This window comes from Martes martes, assembly GCF_963455335.1.
Source record: "Martes martes genome assembly, chromosome: 11".
NCBI classification, from domain to species: domain Eukaryota; kingdom Metazoa; phylum Chordata; class Mammalia; order Carnivora; family Mustelidae; genus Martes; species Martes martes.
In genome coordinates, this window is record NC_137899.1 from 21,895,385 (window position 1) to 21,917,124 (window position 21,740).

Here is a 21,740-nt window from a genome sequence, read left to right on the forward strand (position 1 = left end):
AATAAATAATCTTTTAAAAAAATAAAATAAAATATTGTTAAAATTGTAATATTCCTGATCTCATTTGGGTCATTTGGAGTATAAAAGAGACAAAACCCCATTTTTAGTACTGTCTTCAAAAAATTGTGTAGGACTTTGAAGTTCATTGGAAAGTATCAGTAGATTCATTCTCTTCTTGGTTCCAGAATCAAGCTTCTGGTCTATATTACTTGACTGTGACTATATTACTTGACTATTATTCTGGATTGTGTATTTGTGCAGCATAACATTTTTTTAAAAACTTTGTTTTAGGGACGCCTGGGTGGCTCAGTTGGTTAAGCGGCTGCCTTCGGCTCAGGTCAGATCCAGCGTCCTGGGATTGAGTCCCACATCGGGCTCCTTGCTCAGCAGGGAGCCTGCTTCTCCCTCTGCCTCTGCCTGCCTCTCTGTCTGCCTGTGCTCACTCTCTAAGACAAATAAATAAATAAAATCTTTAAAAAAAAAAAACAACTTTGTTTTAAAGATTTTACTTTTATTTGACAGACAGAGATAGCGAGAGCAGGAACACAAGCAGGGGGAGTGGGAGAGGGAGAAGCAGGCCCCCCGCGGAGCAGGGAGCTGTGGGTCCTTGCAGCTGATGCCAGGACCCTGGGATCACCACCCCAGCTGAAGGCAGCCGAGCTGAAGGCTTAACAACTAAGCCACCCAGATGCCCCTAAAAACATTTTTTTAAAATACCATTAAAAAAACTCCTGAAGCTGTACCCTCCAACCTTCCTCCCCTTCTTAAAAAGCCAGTCATTTTTTCCAGCTCTGAGGTACAGTGCTTGAATATGTATATTTGGATTTTCCTGAATGCAAAACTGATTTCCTTAGGAAAATCATACTGGGGAAGTCAGGGTGGTTTTATCTTTCTGCTTGAATTCTTCCCAGCCTCTTCCATGTTCAGAGGATCTGCTCCTTCCCTCCCTCCACTTAAAAATTATATTGCATTTTAGTCCAGAAGTTTGCACAGCTGTTCTAGTTAAATATGTTTTTGTCTTCTAGGCCCAGTGAAAGAACTTAGCAAAATATATGTATACACACACACACACACACATATATATATATAATATATAAAATATACATATATTTTAAGATTTTATTTATTTGGGAGAGAGAGAGAGAGCATGTGGGCGCGTGGGAGGGTAAGAAGGGGGAGGGACAGAGGGAGAAGCAGACTCCCTGCCGAGCAGGGAGCCTGATGCCTGATTGGATCGAGTCTGGGGAGTACAGGATCATGACCTGAGCCAAAGGCAGTTGCTTAACCAACTGAGCCACCCAAGCGCCCAGCAAAATATGTATTAACAGATTTATAGACATTAGTGCTATGTATACTTTAATAATTAATGCCTGTGAAAGGTCCATGGGCTAAAACAAATGAAAACTATAATTTAATTGGGAACACAAAACTTAGATTACTTAATGAGCTTGTCTTTACAGACAATATATAATATAATAAAATATAATAAGTAATATAATAAGAAAATATAATAAGAAAATATATATAAATATAATAAGAATATAATAATATATAATAAGAAAACGAGATTAGACAAGTATCCACAAGTATCAAGGAAAAAACTGCCGAAGAATATTAAAGGCCTGTTTATTTGGTGCTGTTGGCAGTGCTATGAGGGTCTCTTAAAATTAAATGGTATTTGAAGGAGGAAACCGTGTTTAATCATTAGCCCAGAGAACAAAAGAAGCGTAAGAAGCTTTGTTTTTTCCCCGGACTCAGCAATACAGCTCTCCTGTGTAAACCATCCATAATAAATATTAATGACCAACAGTTGACTGGGAACAGCTATTATAGACCTCTGAGCAAGTCATCATTTTTCAGCCTTACAGAGAAAGAAACTCAGCCTGTAGAGGGGCGAGCCACCATGTAGTGAAGGGCAGAACCCAGACTGGGTTGAAAGCAGTGGGTGATACTTCATATGCATGATCTGCCTATATTCTTATTCTGGGGATGGTAGGCATAAAGTGCTGTTCTAAACCTTCTAGAACTGTCTGCATGAAATCACTGATGTGGGCAGAGGGGAGAGCAAAGAGTTGGGGTGATGACCATATTCTGACCTGGGTGGTAACATCCCCTGAGGTAAGAGGTGTAAGGTGGGAAATGGTGAGATCAGTTTAGGGCATGTGGAATTTGAGCATTTGGTTCAGCTCTTCTGAGCTGGGTAAGCTGGAGCCAGAGCTGTAATCTCTGGGGTACCCCCCCACCCCCTCCCTGAGCCATAGGGCCAAGGAGAGGCTTGAATGCGTTTGCTGTGCACACTCTGCAGTTGCTTAGCTGTCCTCACTGTTGCCTTTGGGCTCCCAGGCAATGCAGGAACTTGGAGATGTCTCTCGGCTGGAGGAATTGGAGCAGGGAACAAGACGGGTGGGAAGCTGGAGATGCCCCCATTTAAGTGGCAGCAGAAAGGAAGGGCAAAGAGCAGCTTGAGAGGCCGGAGAAGGGCAAGGAGTAGAAGCAGGGTTTCAAGGAAGGGAAGCAGTGAACCATGTCCCTTTGGGAAAAGATGTCAGAGCCAGGATGGCGTAGCTGTGGTTTAGGCACAAGGATGCCATCACAGAACTGTAAAGAAACAATTGGAGTGGCATGTTGGAGGAAGAAGCCGGATCTTCCCTCAAACGTTAGCCCCACACTGGTGGGGCAGTAGTTTGATTTGCTACAATGTCTTTTTGCCGTACCTGGAAGAAACGCCTGGTGCAGGGTGCTTGGTGTTTGTGGAGGGGGTGGATTCTTTTAAGAGGGTTGCTGTATTTAGGGGAGTGGTTCTGATAAGATAATCCCCGTTTTCTTTGTGGATGGCCGGCAGGACTCCGAGAAGCCTGTCCTGACCAGGGATGGCTGTGGTTAAGAGAGGAACTCTTCTGACCTGGTGTGGTTTTCTCCAGCAGCAACCAGGAGCACAGACGGAGGCAGTAGGGTTGGTACTTGCTTGGGGTCTAGCAAGGATCATGGAGCAGGACCAAGGGAACAGGAGTGTCTAGTGGTGGCTCACAGATACTGAGGTTTGGGGCACTTGAGAAAGTGAGGGTGGAGGAGACAGTTTCTTGGAACCAGTCGGAAGAACAGGTGATGACGGAGGGTGGAACAGAAGAAGAGAAAAACATCTGTGGTTTGATTGGAACAGAATAGCTTGTGTATCTTTTTCTACTTTGTAGGTTTGAAATTTCTTATAAGAAAAACAAAAGCTCAAAGTAGAAGATGTGATGTTACCATCACTTAGTTTCAGTAATTACCTACCTGGTTTCAAATCTATACCTTTTCCACTTCCATTCACCACTGGTAAATTATCCTGAAGCAAATTCTAGACTTCGTAATTTTCAACCATAAATATTTCACTTTGTATCTTTAAAACATAAGAATTCTATTTTTAAATGTAACCACAGTAACATAATTGTACCTTAAAAAGTTGACAGTACTGGGGCCCGTGGGTGGCTTAGTCAGTGAAGCGTCCAACTCTTGTCTGACTCTTGATTTTGGCTCAGGTCATGATTTCAGGGTCTTGGGGTAGAGACCTATGTAGGGCTCCACATGGGCGAGGAGTCTGCTTGAGATTCTCTCTGTCCCTCTTCCTCTGCACACTCTCACATACACATGCTCTCTCTTAAAAAAAAAAAAATTGATAATACTACCTTAATGTCATCAAATATCCCCAGTATTTCTGCATCTCTGATTGTCCTAAACAGTTTTGTTTTTTGTTTGTTTGTTTTTTTTAATAAAGAGAACACTTTTTTTTTGAGAGAGAGAGAGAGAGCACACATGAGAGGGGGACAGGGAAAGAGGCGGAGGGAGAGGGAGACAGATAATTTTTTTTTTTAAGATTTTATTTATTTATTTGACACAGAGAGAGACAGAGATCACAAGCAGGCAGAGAGGCAGGCAGAGAGGGGGGGGGAGCAGGCTCCCTGCTGAGCAGAGAGCCCGATTCGGGGCTCGATCCCAGGACCCTGAGATCATGACCTGAGCCGAAGGCAGCGGCTTAACCCACTGAGCCACCCAGGCGCCCCTGTCCTAAACAGTTTTTTAAAAGTTGACTTATTTAAAGAAGAATCCACTCATTACATTTCTTTTTAAGTTTATCTGTTAAGTTCCCCTCCCTTTTTTCCCCTTTGTTGTTTATTAGTGAAGGAACTGTCTTTGTCCTTGTAGAGTTTTCCACATTCAGAATTTTGCTGGTTCCTCCCTGTGGTAGGGTTTAAAACCTTCTGTCTCTGTATGCCATCTAACCTACCTATTGGACATCAAGTTCCAGTCAGTAAGAATGCTTCACAGAGGGGTGCCTGGGTGGCTCAGTCATTAAGCGTCTGCCTTCGGCTCAGGTCATGATCCCGGATCCTGGGACGGAGTCCCAGCATTGGGATCCCTGCTCAGCAGGGAGCCTGCTTCTCCCTCCCCCACTTCCCCGCTTGTGTTCCCGCTCTGGTTGCCTCTCTCTGTCAAATAAATAAGTAAATAAGATTTAAAAAAAAAAAAAAGAATACTTCACAGATGATAGCACGTGCTTTCAGGGGCGTGTGGTGGGTCTGGTTGTCTGTTTGTTGTGATGTTAGTGGCCATTCATGGTGGCTGGTTGTCCAGGCCCACTGTTTCCTTAGAGATTTGCTATTTAGTGTGTCTTTGATCTCTGTAGGTGAGGAACAGTTTCAGCACCTGTTGCAAGAAGTCTGCAAAATATCCGGGGAGAGCTCATGAGCATTCAGGCAGGAAAGGCACCCCTGGGGCAGGGCCTGAGTTGTTGGAGGCCTGTGGGGAACAGTGGTCCTAGATGACGGGCGGGGCTGACGCAGGACGGGCGGACATTTCTGCAGAGGCTGTAACTGACATTCCCACCAGGGCTTCTGGCTGTCAGTTGTAGAGAAGGAGCTTGATGAGTCCTCGGCATTCTGGGAAGGAGGTAGACATCCTGCCGACTCAAGCCAGGCTGCTGATGTGGCGTTCCTGGCTGCGCTTCTTCCCTGCTGAGAGCTCAGGCCTGGGAAGGTCTGGCGATCTCCCCGTGGATCCTGGCACACCAGCTAGGGACCTTGTACCCTCACTGGGAGGCCGTCGCAGATTTGGGAGTGCCTGGCTCCCGGATGTTTCGAGGTACCTGTGACACCACAGGACTGTAAGTGGGCTTGTCTTTTCCCACCACCTGCTTCTCTGCCTGGGGTTTCCATGCCAGGAAGAGCTCCCCTGTCTTCTCAGGTCCCCAAGGCAGAAAACCTGAGTCATCCTGGGGTGTTTTCCTCTCTGCCCACATTTGTCATCCAGTCCTGTTCCCATCACCTCCTAAATGTCCTGGAATCCAAACTTCTTTTCTGTCACCCTTGCCTCAGCTTTAGATCACATTGTACTCATTTCTTGGCTCAATTTCTGTTATACCCTCTTTTTTTTTTCTTTAAGTTTTATTTATTTTTTATTTAGTAATCTCTACACCCAGCGTGGGGCTCAGACTCACAAGTTGGAGATCAAGAGTCACATGCTCTTCCCACTGAGCCAGGTAGGTGCCCCTTGGCTGTAGCCTCTTTCTTTCTTTCATTTATTTATTTTTTAAAGATTTTATTTATTTATTTGGCAGACAGAGATCACAAGTAGGCAGAGAAGCAGGCAGAGAGAGAGGAGGAAGCAGGTTCCCTCCTGAGCAGAGAGCCCAATGCGGGGCTTGATCCCAGGAACCTTGGATCATGACTTGAGCCGAAGGCAGAGGCTTTAACCCTCTGAGCCACCCAGGTGCCCCTGGCTGTAGCCTCTCACCTAGTCTTCCAGCTAACCCTGGTTTCTCTTCAAAGAGGTGCCACGAAATCTTTCGAACTCAAAAGTCTAGCAGTGGTTTGGTTTTCAAGATGCAATTCCCTGCATTCTGCCTGGTGTGGCATCTGCCCACTCCCCAGCTTTAGCTCCAGACTTTTTCACTGTGTGAGATGAGTGATGTGTGATGAGCTCTCCATGATGTGTGATGAGCTCCTTGGGCCTCTTCCCATGCTCCTTGCTCTCCCATGCCTCCTTTTCTCTGCACCTGCTACCAACCCCCTCCCCCCCACCCCAGCAAACAGCCTCCTCCCTGCTTTCTGTGACCTTACCCCGTCCTCAAAACTTGGCTCAGATGTTCATTTCTGGTCTTCCATTAGGAGAGGGGTCTTCTCTGACACCCTGCCCATCAGTGCCCTCTGAGATCTTCTATGTGTTCCCCTAGTCCCCGAGTGACCCCCTGTGCCCTCTGTGTCTCCCTCGCTGGCCTGTAGGCTCTGTGAGGGCAGCTTTGGTGACAGAACATGAGCATGAGTTAGCATCTGCGTTTCATGAACGCATATCCTTTTTTTTTTATTATAGTTTGTTTAGAACAAATAAGGAGTAAATACTTTCTTATTTGAATTAGAGGTAATTTTGTATAACTAGCTATGGGCAACTTCTTTTCCAGTTTTTTAGTTTCTTCCATTTTCTTTACTTATATTTTTGTCTTTCAAAGGAAATTGATTTTATTCGTACCTTTCTGTACCTCTTCTTCCATATTTTTTTGTAGTCATCATCATCCTCTTTTCTTTCATTTTGTGTGTGTGTTTGTTTTATTTTATTTTTCTTTCCAGTCTAGATTTTTGACAATGAAGCAAGATCAAATGTGGATTCTTTTTTTTTTTTTTTTTTAGTATTTGTTTATTTATGTAATCTCTACGTCAAGCGTGGGGCTCAAATTCATGACTCTGAGATCAAGAGTTACGCATTCCTCCAACTGAGTCAGCCTGGCACCCTGCAAATGTGGATTCTTAAACTTTAGTTCATTGTTATTATTCTGCTGTAGATGCTTCCATAGTTGGGTTTCTTATTAACTAGGCCTTGGAGAACCTTCAAATATTTATTTTCTGCTCATTTATATTTATGAGTTTGTTTACTAAGTTTGTAGCATGTTAATTTTATCATCTCCCTATATAATTAACATAGGAAAACTTTTATCCTTATTTCACCAAGAGTACCAAGTAAGATCAAATTAGATAAATGTATTTATTTTGATTGCCACATGTTACCCCTCTGGCAAGCTGCTCAGTACTGGGAAGTATGTATGGCTTCTTAGACTTTCCCTCATTACATTATGTGTGGGCTGGTTAAATGATAATCTGTGTTGTTTAAATTGTGGCAAAATACATATAACATGTAACGTTAGTTTATTCATTTATTTTTATTTTATTATTACTATTTTTTTTATTTTTTTGACAGACAGAGATCACAAGTAGGCAGAGAGGCAGGCAGAGAGAGGGAGGGAAGCAGGCTCCCTGCTGAGCAGAGAGCCTGATGCTCGGGGCTGGATCCCAGCTCATCATGACCTGAGCCGAAGGCAGAGGCTTTAAGCCACTGAGCCACCCAGGCGCCCCAGTTTATTCATTTTTTTGGATAAGATTTTATTTAATTGAGAGTGATCATAAGTGGGGGGAGGGACAGAGGGAGAGGCAGACTCCCCGCTGAGCAAAGATCCCAGCACCCAGAGATCCTGACCTGAGCCGAAGGCAGACCCTTAACTGAGCCACCCATGTTCCCCATCTTATCCATTTTGAAGCATACAGTTCAGCAGTGTTACACACATTCACACTGTTGTGCAACCAGTATGCAGAGCTCATTCTAATCTTGCAAAACTGAAACTCTGTACCCAGTAAGCATCTCTGCATCCCCTTTGCTTTTTTTTTTAATATGGTACGAGTATGCATTCACGTCAGTAAGTGTATTTATGCATTATTTTTGTTTAATCAGTTTTTTGAAAGGATAATAATCTTCATGAAACAAAGTTCAAGTGGCCTGACTGCGGTTTTCAGTAAAAACAGCAGGTCACCTTGTTGTGCCCAGCCACCCATACCCTGTCCTAGAAGTAACCACCTTTCCCAGTTTCTATTCACACTGTTTCTACTTATTGTTTAGTTTATGTACCCAGGCATCATTGTTCTTAGTTTTTTGCTAATATGAAAGCACTGAGATGAGTATCCTTACAGCTGAACTTGAAACACTTAACAAAAAAATTTAAGCACTTCAGTTATTTTAAGATACTCCCTGAAAGTAGTATTTCTGGGTCAAAGAACATACATTTTTTTAAGGTTTATGAAACACACTCAAATTCTATGCAGAAGTGTTGTGCCATTTTTCTGTGCCAGCATCAGGAAGAATTATTGTAATAAATGAGTTTTAGGACCCTAGGAGCAAAGTTAATTGTGCCTCTTTTTGCTGAAACTCACCCCTTAACACCTCTTAACAGAAGTGATTGTTACTTTCTGCTCTCTCTTCCTTCCCAAAAGGTTCTCTTAAATGTTTTCTTGGAGCCTTAAAAATGGAGATGGCAGAAGTGACTGGTGTGTCGCTGAAACGTGGGTCTCATGCTGTCGAAGATAATGACTGTGTGGCCCCAGCTGAGGAGGCAAAGAGACAGAAGGTCTTGGATGGTGGTTTGACCACAGGTCAGGATGGGCTGGAGCATGTCTCTCCTCCCGGCGGTGTAGACGTGCCTGGACCGCCCGCAGCTGTAAGTGCCGGAAAAGGTAGAAAGAATTCTGATGTGCAGGTGGAGGAAGAGGAAGAGGAGGAAGAAGATGGCCTTTTGGAAGAGGGTGAGGAGGAGGAGGAAGCTGAGAGTTTTGCAGACATGATGAAGCATGGCCTCACTGAACTTGACGTTGGCATCACCAAGTTTGTAAGTTCTCATCAAGGATTTTCAGGCATCTTGAAAGAAAGGTATGTTTTTATTTACGTGTCAAGTTATTTTCGTTCTGTTTGTTCTTTTCTTGAGGAAGAAATCAGCAAAAGGCTCTTCTATTTCTTTTTCTTTTTCTTTTTTTTTAAATATTTTATTTATTTATTTGACAGAGAGACATAGCGAGAGAGGGAACACAAGCGGGGGGATGGGAGAGGGAGAAGCAGACTTCCTGCTGAGCAGGGAGCCTGATGCGGGGCTTGATCGCAGGACCCTGGGACGCCTAATGACTAAACCACCCAGGCGCCCTCTATTTATTCTTCTATTTAGCTTTCTATCCCCAAGGATTGTTTACTGATGGTCACAAAGGAATGGGATGGAGAAGAGCTGTCTAAATGGGTAGATGAAGCCATTTAAAGATAAAATGAGTAAATAAAAATAATTTTTGTGGCATGCCTTGCTCATATGTGAATGAGTGCTGTTCACTTCTTTAAAATACGTTATTGTAAATGGTCTTAAGTTTTCTCTTGAATTGGTTTTCAAATCTTAAACTCAGCTCTTTCACCTGAATGTGCCACGTCTACAGTAGAAAGCAGGTAGTCTTTGGAGCCCGGTGGATCTGGGTGTGAATCTTGTCCGGTCACTGCATTTACTTAACTCAGAGCCTCGGTAGCCTTTTCGAGAAAATGGGTCCTAATACCAGCTTGGGGTTTTTGAGAGGATTTTAAGTAATGTGTGTAGAGTATTTAGCATAAAGGTAAGCTTCAGGTTGGTTCATGGTAGACTCACAGGGTTCCGATTTAATCAACCGTCCCATATTTCAGGATTCACTTTAGTATGGACTGTCTCTATAACATTCCTATGCTTTGATTTATGCATTTCTCTGAAAGAATATTCTAGAAGTTCAGAAGGCCTTTACATTCCAATACAAAGCCAAGCCATGGCTTAGAATTCATTAAGAAACCAGAAGAAATAACTCCATGTGAATTTTGTAATGAAGATTGTTTTTTAAATCCCTGTTTTGTACAACAACAAGGCTTAATGTTAATAAATTTTCTCCTAAAATTACTAGGAAGCAAAATGTTAATGCTTTGAAAATTTGTGTTTCCTTTTCATTAGATACTCCGACTTCGTTGTTCATGAAATAGGAAAAGATGGACAGATCAGCCATTTGGATGACTTGTCTGTCCCGGTGGATGAGGAGGTAAGAGCAGCTCTCTAGCAAAAGTCACCTTCTGTATAAAATAGCATTTCCTGGAGATCCTGGAAATACAGATCTCTAACAGCTTTAAATTCTGTGTTTGACTCACTGGGAGTTTCATCATTATTTTCAAGGATCCTTCAGAAGATGTATTTACGGTTTTGACAGCTGAAGAAAAACAGCGTTTAGAAGAACTCCAGCTTTTTAAAAATAAGGAAACCAGTGTTGCCATTGAGGTAAATAGCACAAAAATGTATGGAAAAGTTTCTTTAGGGTTTTGAGTGCTTTTTTTTGGGTGAACATATCTAAGTGTCTATTAGAAAATTATAGTAGTTTAAAAAAGTATGACCTTGCTGTATTTGATCTAAAAGAGCATTACACTAAAAATGTTTTTATCGGGGCGCCTGGATGGCTCAGTCAGTTAAGTGTCTGCCTTAGGGCATGGGGCTCCCTGCTCAGCAGGGGAGTCTCCTTCTCCCTCTCCCTCTGCCATTTTCCTCCTTGTGCTCTTTGGCTCTATCTCTGTCAAATAAATAAATAATTAATTAAAATTTTTAAAAAAGATGTTTCTGGGGCGCCTGGGTGGCTCAGTGGGTTAAAGCCTCTGCCTTCAGCTCAGGACATGATCCCAGGGTCCTGGGATCGAGCCCCACATCGGGCTCTCTGCTCAGCAGGGAGCCTGCTTCCTCCTCTCTCTCTCTGCCTGCCTCTGCCTACTTGTGATCTCTCTCTGTCAAATAAATAAACAAAATCTTTACAAAAAAAAAAAAAAGAATTTAAAAAAAAAAAAAAAAGATGTTTCTGTCAGTGGCAGATAACCTGTATCCAGATAAACTATAACAAAAAAAGTTAACGTTTTTGTTTTAAGAAAATTTTATACATGACCACAAATCAACAAAGAAAGGTGTTGTTTGGAACCATAGAGTAACTTTTCTGTCACATGGTGTCTGTAACTAAAAGACTAGGACAATCAGATGTGTGGTCTGATAGGGGGGCTGTGGCCTTGGCTCTGCCTCCTACAGCCTCTGGGTCTCAGGTGGGTTTTTAGAGGGAGAGGTGTTGGGGAAAGAGAAGGGAAATTTCTCTGCCCAACTTCAATCTGCTTCCACTATGGAGGAAAAGGAGAGCTGAGCTACTAAATGCAATAGTGGATGCCTTTTCAAAAGCTTTTGTTATGAAAATTTTATTCTTCTCAAATAGTGCTGTCCAGTGGATTTATAATGTGTGCCATGTTTTTAATTTTAAACTTCCTAAAAACTTACAGAGGTGAAATTAATTTTTACAGTATATTTTATTTACCCTAATACATTTTAAAATATCATTTCAGGGCACCTAGGTGGCTTAGTTAAACATCTGACTTCTGATTTCGGCTCAGGTCATGGTCTCAGGGTCATTAGATCAAGCCCCACGCTGGGCTCTGCACTCAGCTGGGAGTCTGCTTGAGATTCTTCTCCCTCTCCCTCTGCCCTTTCCCCCACTCTTGCTCTTTCTGGAATAAATGAATAAATTTTTAAAAATAATAAAAAATAGAATAGTTCAACAGGTAATGTATATATATATTTTTTTATTGCAAATGAGATGTTTTTACATTCTTTTTTTTCCCTGTTTAATCATCAGAATCTGGTGTTCCTTTATGCTGGTAACATAGCTCAGTTCAGACTAGCCACATTCAGGGACTCCATTGCCACCTGTAGCTCATGACTGCCGTATGGGATAGTGCAGCTCTAGGTGATACAAGATTTTAAGAGTCTTGTAGCATAAGATTTTTAGAATTTTAAGTTTATGTTAAATTCATTTTATACCATAGTTTAATGACCTACTTGATTTGGGGTTGTCTGAAATCCTGCTTTCCATCACTCCCAGTTAACAAGAGCTTACCATAACTTTTCAGAATTCATTATCTGCCCCCAACCCTTGGCTCCTCTTCCCATCCACCGAAATGCCCCCAAAGTGTGTATATTACAATTTTAGGGTTCATCAATTACTGAATTTACCGATGGACAAAATCTTTCAATGCCAAAGAGAAAACAACTGTTTTGGGGAGCCGTCCGGGAGGGTGGCTCAGGTTTCTCTTGCTTGTACAACACAGTGGCGGATCTCAACCCTGTAGTGTGCGTTTTCCTGCGTGGACAGCAAAATTTACTGTCACCTGAAAAGCTATAATCATGCCATCTACTGAAAGTTTTTACCTTAAAGATAAAGCCTGGGCACATTTTCTTGTTTGTAAAATGACGGACTTGCCAAATTTTTGAAGTCTAACTATGTGTTCAGTCATCTGCACAAAGTTTGATTCCAGCTCAGTGCTCAGTAAATACCAGATCTAGACTCATTTTTAATATGAAAATGTCACATGTCTGTAATTAAAATGTAGTTCGTTTTCTTTTACATTTTTAATTTTACTAAAATATTACTAAGTTTAGCAAGTAGTTTAGTGTATCCTGGTGTTTTTCAGCTTACAGGTTGCAGTCCTCAGTGGATCATGGAATCAGTTTAGTAGAACTTAACCGACATCTGTGTGAATGCAATACAATAAAACAGAAAATAACTGTATTGTACACATAAAGGATAAATACTGTTTTTGTAAAAAAATTTTAGGTCTTTAGTAAGGCATATACACATACATATTTCTGGTGTTTGAATCCAGATATGAAATGTATTTCTTTGTGTGAGACACATTCAGAAATTGAACAACAGTTTTTTGTTTGTTTTTTTTTTAAGAGAGGAAACATGTGTGCAGCAGGGGGAGGGGGGAGGGGCAGAGAGAGAATCTTACACAGACTCCACACCCAGTGCAGAGCTGGAGCCCAAAGTGGGGCTTGATCCCACGACCCTGAGAATCTTGACCTGAGCCAAAATCGAGAGTCAGATGCTCAACCTAGTGTGCCACCCAGGCGCCCCTGAACAATGGTTCTATAACTAACAAGTTTACATTTTCTTGATGTTGATTTTATTTTTTATTATGAACAAATGTGCTAGAACATCATTATAAAATAATTCATCTAAAATAGGGCTCATTGTGGGGCAGTTGTAGATTGGAGCATTCCAGGGAGTTGAGTGTCTGATCCCCCAAAGGCCCAGCTTGCCGACATCGCCGTCTGGGAGCCCCGAGTCCCTGAGCGTCAGTGTCTGTGATGGGCACCTCTGGAGTCTCACAGCCTGGATTTCACGTATGGTGCCACCTTCCTCCAGCTGTGAGCTGGGACACATTCCTTCACTTCTGTCGGCTTCGTTTTCCTTCTCTCCGAGCAGGTGTAGGTGTGGCATGGTGAGGAGATGATGGGGATTAAAAAGCCAACAACTGCGAAGTTCTTGGTACTGTGCCTGGCCGGCAGTCCCGCTCAGTAAACAGGCTCTTAAGAGGAGCAGCGTTACGGAGCTCTGGGAGATCCAGCAGTCCTACCCACGGACTCTGTTACTTTGCACGGTTGATAACATGACTCGTGTTTTTACTGACTCATTAGTGTTATGTTCCTGTTTGATGTTTGTTAAATCAGTAGTTGCGGTATTTCTGTTTTTAATAGGTTATTGAGGACACCAAAGAGAAAAGAACCGTCATCCATCAAGCGATTAAATCTCTGTTTCCAGGATTAGAGACAAAAACGGAGGACAGAGAGGGGAAGAAATATATTGTAGCCTACCATGCAGCTGGGAAAAAGGCTCTGGCAAGTAAGTGTGCAAGTGACCTGGCATTTGTGCTGTCGGGGGACCATCCTGCTCCTCCTGCTCTTGCCCGTTCATGTTTCAGGGCTACTTGGCTGGTGGGCAGGAGAGGATATTGGCCGTGTCATTCTTTCAGAGAAGGTGGTTGATAGCTTTCACGTTCACAGAGCAGCCCTGTAGAGTGTGTCTGGTCGGGAGCACTGGGTCTCTTTTGGGAGTCACGATTTGCTATAGTTACAGTGCCGAAGAGACAGTGCTAGGAATTTGATACGTTCCCTGAGGAGCAGAATGGGCTCAGTGGTAATTCAAGAAGAAAATGGAAGGGTATTGCTCATTCCGTGCCTTAATGGAGAAAAGAAAGCTTTCAGTGAACCCCAAATCCCAGTGGCATATTTTCTGCCAAGCCCCTATATTGGAAGGCCTACTGCTTTCCAACTCTGAGTTTTTTCACTCATACATAAAAACCATGGAATATACGGGAAAGCACCCCTTTGCCCGTGCTCATCTTTTGTTGTATATCATTCATTGGAAACAAGTCTAGTATGTTTTCTATAGCCATGAAAATTTCTATATCCTTAAGAAAAAATAGGTCATCTGCCAAATCAGCAGACAAAATTCTAATGAAAATGACAGTGGGGAAAAAGATATTTTCTCACCCTTGTCCCCTACCCTTGATGGCTTCTATTAGGGGAGAGTTATTTCTAGATATATTTGTCAGAGCAAAACTCGAAGACTGTGTAACAAAAGACTGCTCACGTTGTTGGTGCTTTGTCAGTCTTCTCTCAGGTTAATGCTGTGAGTGGGTGAAGCCTTAATTGTTTGTAACTATGAATCTAGAGAAATGAGGCCATTATAAGAAAAATGGGCACAGAAATAAGGTTCAGCTGTGCCTGAAAAAAAATAATGTAGTTGGTTCAGTATGTCTGGATAGTGACACAGAAATGAGAAATCTTGAGCAGGTGGGAGGAGAAGGTGGACATTGGAGGCCACTTCTCAGTGGATGCTGCAAAGGAAATGAGATGGTGTCTTCTGGATCAGCTGAGGGCATGGGTTGTTAATCACTCTTCAAGCCACATGCTGATGTCTTGCTTGCTGCACATTTCTTTGATGTCTGAGTCACAGTATAAAATGGTTCTCCAGCCAGGGCTGTTCAGGAACATTAATCCCAATGGAAAGTGATTTGAGTGAATTTTTTTTTTTGCCTTCTCCCAAGATTGGCAGATGGCTGGTTACTGTCCTGGATGTAGAGAGGGTGTCGTGGTGCACTCAGGCTCCCGTTCTCTCAAGGAGCCCGGGCTGAGCACAGCTGCTAGTGAGCCATTCCTTGTAGAGAGGCAATCCCCATGTTGGGCAGCAGCCCCCTTTTAAAGGCAAGGTCTTGATTCTGCTGAGTGTGGTCATGAGGAAGCAGGTTAGCAAAACCTGGATTGTTTCGACTGGCTGCTGCTTGGAAATTATCTTTCTTTCCTAGAGGATGCCGGCCTTTGTGACTTGTAGGGAGGGGTGTTAGGACGTTTATTTGCATGTTATGGTGGCCCTGAGAGTCTTCCCACCCTTTCCCCTCAAGTGAGTGGCACCAGATCCCTCACATTCTGTCTTTAGCCACATTTTCTTTCTTTCTTTCTTTTTTTTTTAAATTTTATTTATTTATTTGAGAGAGAGAGAGAGCATGAGAGGGGATGTCAGGAGGACAAGCAGACTCCCCATGGAGCTGGGAGCCCGATGTGGGACTCGATCCCAGGACTCCGGGATCATGACCTGAGCCGAAGGCAGTCGCTTAACCAGCTGAGGCGCCCTTTAGCCACATTTTCTATGCCTAAGCCATACCCACCTTCCTTTTTTTCCAAATAAGAAATTTCCTTAAGATTTTTTAGGTGAGATGCTGAGCTCTGTAGGACCTGAACCACCCTCCCTCTTTCCCTTGCACATCTTCAGTAAAATAGGAATTTCTCACTCGAGGAAGCATGAAGGCAGGTCAGATTGCATGGAGTTCTAAACCTCTTGAGCTTAAGTTGTTTTGGCGTTTGGTCAAAGTGGACTAGAGGTCTGAGCCATTCTCGCCCACCTCCTTATAGCCCCAGACAGACACTGGAGGGCCTGTGTTCATCTCTTGCAGATCCAACTCCCCACCAGTGAGAGTGCCTTAGTTAAACACCATTGGAAAAGTTGGGAGAGCTGGGATCCAGAGACCACCCTTCATGCCCCTGCAAATAGAGTCCAGTACCAATGATAACTTACCATTTTGAGCTACCTTCACTAGCATATGAATAAATTAGCTTTTAGAGCTTCATTGCGAAGCTCAGCTTATAGTGTTTTTAGCGCTCCTTTCCTACCATACCCTGATATTGTTACATGTGTTACTGAGCAGATTGGCAATATTCTCACCTAAACTTTTCTCAGCTAGAGCCATGCATCCTAAAACATAGACACAGTGGATTCCACATCATGGTGCCCAGACACCACAGATTACCAGCTGTTTTACCTCCAATGCTATGTTTGTGAATCCAGTCTGATAGACAGGGCACCTTGATTCACCTACCAAACCATGCCTAATGGTATTTTCTGAAAATATCATGTAATTATTATAAGCCATGTAGTCAGGTAAACTAATATGTATTTTCAGATAGATCATATATTCCAAATGCCTCTAAGAACATCTTTTTAAAAAGACTTAAGTAAAAAATAAGAAAAAAAATCTGCCACATGATATGTAGAGGTTCCTGCATACTTTCTGAAAGGAATGGGTCCCAGCAGGGATACCCACCCAGATAAAGGAATCCACGGAGACTCCAGAGAAAGGGCCAGACAGATAAAAAGGAAACTCTCCGGGAGAGGCTGGTATTGTGGAATCCACAGAAAGAGGGAATGCCAATAACCAAAGTGATTAGCAGTGGAAAATACTACAGATGGGTCCAGCAAGATAAGAACTCTGAAATAGATCTGTCAGTTTGTAGCCGCATTGATATCATTGGGGCTTTTGCCATAGAAGCTCTAGTAGAATAGGGTTGGAAACCAGTTGACACCGTAGGCTGAGCTGGAAGGCACCAGTATGGAATGCTGTTCGAGATACGCTGTACAGAGGGGCACCCTGCTGGCTCATTCGGAGGTGTTTGTGGCTCTTGATTTCGCAGGCATGAGTTTGAGCCCCACCGGGGGTGTAGAGATTACTTGAATAAATAAATTTAAAAAAAAAAAAAAAAGCTGTGAAGAGAAGGAGAAAGGAGGGCAGCATGGTTGAGAGGGATGCAAGTTTGACTTTTAAAAAGGAAGAGTCCTGGGTGTCTTGATCTCCTGAAGGGAAAGAGCCAGTGGAGAGGGTGGGCAGAAATTCTGGGAGGAGAGTGATAGCGGGTGGGACAGGATCCTGAGGCAGCTGGAAGGTCAGTGTGCAGCGATGCAGTCCTGGAAATGGCCTTGAATAAGAAGGAAAGAATGTTCTGCATGCTACCCCATCGTGTCATCTTTCTAGAGCTCCATTTTTCCTTCCTTATTCATGGGGATCTCTGTGCTCCATACCTGACCCTTCCTGAATGTGGTTTCTTTTTCTCTCTGGTTTCTATTTCTACTGGACTGGCACTGCCCTATCAGACCATCAGAAGGTTGCTTTCTGTGATCTCAGCCTGAGAATTCTTTGCATTCCATCTTTTAAATCAGTGTGTCTTAGAAAAGTCTGAAAGTTATTTTTAATTCTCTTAAATTATAAAGTTACATACATGCTCCTTAGCATTCCAAGGATTTGGAGTTTTAGAAAGTCCCATTCACCCAGAGTAAGTTGAGTCTTGCTGATTTTTCCATTATTCAAAATATTCCCGGTTAATTAATGCATATGCTTACTATTTTGTATACTGAGTGCACCTAGAAAAAGAATCCTCGTATGTTAGTGACAGAGGAGATAATGGTATGCATGTGCAGTGCTTGGATTTGCTAATAAAAGATGCATGCTTGTGAGCCAAAACTCATGCTCGGTTGTCATGGTTTCTCTTACGGTATAGTAGCATTAAGTTTTTTAGCCTTGTGGCCTCATTCATTTCTCGCCATTATAGTTGATTGGGAAGGGGAAGGGGTCCTGAGGGGGTCATTAAGGACGCATACAGTTCTACTACATCATTTCTGATCACAAGGTTTTTTCGACTTTTTATTATGTATATTTTCAAACAGGCACAGAGTGTGGTATATATTGAACCACTGTGGACTCACCAACCACCTTCAAGATTGTTCACATTCTGTTGTTTTTGCTTGATCTTTTCCTCCGGCTCATTTTTCTTGTGGAATATTCTAAAGAAAATTCTCCGCAGCACTTCATTTCACTCATAAATACTTCAGTGTGTATTTAGCAGCTAAGGACTAAAACCCCAAACCATTATCACATCCTATATAACGAGCAATAATTTATTAATATCCAATACCCAGTGCACATTCAGTTTTTCCCCCAATCGTCTCAAATATGTCTTTTACACTATTGTAAAAGTTGACTTGTCATTGACTTGTCAGACAATGATACAAAAAAGGTCTGAACATTGCATTAAATAGAGAAGTCTCTAAAATCATCTTAAATCCCTTCAAATTTATCATTTCAGGAGCTGTTTTCTGTAAGGATTTCTCAAATCTTTATCGAATAAAGAAATATTTATAACTCAATGCCAGAAACTCATAAAGCGCAGAAAAACACAAAGCAAAACAATAATTACATGCAGTGTCACCACCAAAAGATAATCACAAGTAGCACTTTGTGAAAACGAATCTCTAGATGGGGCAGCATTTTGCATTAGGTCTTTTTTTTTTTTTTAAGCTTTTATTTAATTTCCAGTTAACATGCCTTGTAACACTAGTGTTGGGTAGACAACACACTGTATTCAGTCGTAAACCTTACGCTGTGTCCCATGGGTACGGACAGTGCAGCTTTGAGGATGAACAGACCTGCCCTTGTGAGGAGGCTGAGACAGGGAGGCTGGTACCTATAGGTGAGTTTTCTCCTCGTTCACTGTTTGCCTCTGTGACATTCCATTGTTAACGTCTGAATGGCTGTTAACCCACCACATAACTACCAGGTACTGTAGCAGTCCTTGGTAGGAAATTTCCATGCGCTCATTTGCATGTTCACCTCTAAAGCACTTTAATATTATTATAAATTAAACGTTGCTCTCTTGTGCTCTTTATGCTGTGCATTTGGACAGAGGTCAGAACTGCAGCAGGTAAGAGCGGTTGGTGTTTCATGTAGAGAAAATGAAATGCCAATGATTTTTCTCCCAAGTGCTAAGTAGAAGACAATTTTGGTTAACTGGTGAGCTGAATGGAAAGCCAAAAATAATACTCTTACTCACAATTTTCTGAGGATGAGTTGCGAGGAATTCCCACGAAGAGCCAAAGAAATACTTGTAATATTTTTGTTGTCCAAGACAGAAGAGACTCACCTTCACATTTATCAGAAAGGGAAAGCACTTCGCTGAGCATGCAAGCTGTGGCAGTTTTGCAAGATGATCCATTGATTCATTTGTTGCTTACGTTGTAGCATAAATCACTAACGTACCAAGAGTGCTTTTTGCCTTGACAAAGCCAAATGTACCAGCAGCTTCAGTACCAGAAGGTTCTTATGCCTCTGAAGAGGACAGATTCACGAGTTCATGCTAAAGGATTATTTTTAGGGACAAAGACAAAGGGACATTTTTAAAAGGAGAAGACTCTAAGGATTGTATGAAATACTTTTTCCACAGTTTTTCTTTCACAAAGTTGTAGAAATCAAGTGAATTAGATGTGTGCAGATGACATTTCCTGCTGTGTTTCGCTCAAGACTGTGGGAACATCATTGTACAGCGTCTGGAAGTGGGGTTGTGGCTTACCTGTTTTTCCCAAACTATGTTGATTTTTCACAATCAGAGTTTAAATCCTAATATTTTAAAAACACATCTCTGATGATAGTACATTTAAAAGAAAATTTTTGAACGTTTTCCAAAGCCTGGACATATTGATCACTTTTCAGAAAGTTGAATAATCAAAGTAACTGTAGTTCAGAAGTTCACATTGAAAGTTAACATTTAACCTGGCTTAGTTTTTAGAGTTTCCTTTTCCCCAAGAATAATGACCATTACGTTTTGAATGCCAGCCATGCTCTCTGCCAGGTAAGTGTTTGTAAACCACCTAGGATTAACTCCACTTTTGTGAAGGAAGAAAGCTTGAACATGTCATTGAGGCAACTCCTCACAAGCTTTGTCCCCATCCTTGCTGAGGCATGTATGTGTAAACTCCCATGCTTGGGATATGAGGCACGGCGTGTAGATTCCAAGGGAGTTCTCTTACCCTCTAGACTGCGTGTGTTCCAGAAAGTCAGTTACCCACCAAGAAGATATGCGCTTGTGAAGTAAACGCCACTGGGGAGTAGGGGACCCTCTGTGTGAGGAGTTGCTCTGTGTGAGGATGGCTGGTTAGTCGTACTCATTTGTTGCACAACCTGCCTTTCAGCTTTTGATTGTGAATGTGGACAGATCATGTGGAGTCTCCAGTCACAGGAAGTGTCATACTTGTAGTCCACACAGCTGTAACCGCTTAACCTGTATTTCTTGTCAGACTAGATCGGATTTCTCACTCAGAGGTTCTCTAACAAAAAATGAGCTTGTAGGTTTCATAAGCTAAAGCTTATGTTTAGAGCACTTTTGTTATGGTCTGTATAACATTTAATTTTTTTGTTTTTAAGATCCAAGAAAACATTCTTGGCCAAAATCTAGGGGAAGTTACTGCCACTTTGTACTGTACAAGGAAAACAAAGATACCATGGATGCAATTAATGTGCTGTCCAAATACTTACGGTTAGTATCTCGTTCTTGTGCGGACACAAAATGACAACATGGGAATTTATTTTCCTCTTCCAATGCTAATGAAAAACAAGCGGGAAAATAAGCAAACAGATAGCAAGTGTGCCCTCCAGTTATGGTTTCCTTAGACGGTAGGTGAATTATTTATTTATTTATTTTTTACCTTCATGCATACTGCTAGTGACTCAAGATGGAAATTCTGTAAGTAAATAGTTAACCATACTAGCCCATCCAGTTGAAAATAAAAAGTAACTTGTTTCCTGGAAAGCCTACACTATGATGTGTTTGCAGGGGTTTGCTTAACTAGACTATAAACTCTTTAATTCTTGGAGATGGACTTGATCGAACGCTTGAGACCAGTCGGATTTCCTCCTGGGACTGCAGATAGAGCAGGTTTGAGTCTGAGGATCGGCCAGGAGCCGAAGAATTATTTTCATTTGTGGATACAGGCACCGCAGCCAGTTGTGTGCACTGGAAGTTGACTTTCTGATATACATTTAATCCAGTTTAAACATGGTGCACAGTGTGTCAGTCCACTGGGGCCACCATACCAAACTGTCACAGACTTGGGGGCTTCAGTAACAGCTCAGGAGACTGGGGGTCCCAGGATCAAGGTGTTGGCAGGTTTGGGTTTTTTTTGAGGCCTCTCCGTGGCTTATAGATGGGCACCTTCTCTGTGTATGTGTCCCGGAGTCTGTGTGTCCAGATTTTCTCTTCCTACTGGAACAGATCAGATAAGCCCCCCCCCCCCCCCCCAGCAGCCTCATTCTAACCGAACCACCTCTTTAAAGGCCCTGTCCAAGTGCAGCTACATTCTGAGGTACTGGGGGTCAGGGCCAGTAAGTCTGTATTCCAGCCAGGAGGGTGCAGTACCCTACAAGGGACATTATTTTACTCTCGTTGCTGGCTCTCTGAGAGAGAGTCGGTGGGGCCTGTCTGTCCCTGAGCCTGCGAGGATACACCATTGCGGAGGGACTCCTTTGACATGGGCAGTTGGAGAGCACTCAGAATTCAAGCAGTTTGTTCTGTCCTTTTCCTTTTCACGTGGAGCCGTTTCTATAAAATACTTCATTGTTAACTAGCTTAGTTACATCTTCATATCACAACTATTCAGATCCCTATTATAGTGTTTGGCTTTTTTAATGCAAAGAAATACCATGAATTTATGGAAACTTCGTATTATTAACTTCTTAAAAACTGAAGTTAATAAAATTTTCAGAGTGGTATGTATCTAGAATGAATTCTTCTTTACCTTCACTGTCATGTCATCTAAAGAAAGGCCTACGGTCGATAGGAAGTACATTGTTTCCTTTTGGTGACTGGCTAGCAAAGTCTTTCAATGGCACATTTTTTCACTCATAGCCACAAACATTCTAAGTCAAGCCCTGCTAAG

At 42.4% G+C, this 21,740-nt stretch overlaps 1 protein-coding gene across 2 annotated transcripts in view; it reads left to right on the forward strand.

Annotated features, from left to right (window-relative positions):
- PUS7 (pseudouridine synthase 7) overlaps nt 1-21,740 on the forward strand; it is a 57,420-nt gene that overhangs the window by 2,091 nt on the left and 33,589 nt on the right. Inside the window, exons 1-6 of one of the 2 annotated variants that reach the window (XM_080817918.1) lie at nt 5,470-5,515; nt 8,289-8,721; nt 9,800-9,884; nt 10,016-10,117; nt 13,403-13,547; nt 20,230-20,341. In XM_080817918.1, coding sequence (XP_080674044.1) covers nt 8,321-8,721; nt 9,800-9,884; nt 10,016-10,117; nt 13,403-13,547; nt 20,230-20,341 — 845 coding nt within the window. In that variant the 5' untranslated portion in view covers nt 5,470-5,515; nt 8,289-8,320. Of the gene's footprint in view, nt 1-5,469; nt 5,516-8,288; nt 8,722-9,799; nt 9,885-10,015; nt 10,118-13,402; nt 13,548-20,229; nt 20,342-21,740 lie in introns of those variants that run through there. The other variant, XM_080817917.1, reaches the window with a different exon arrangement.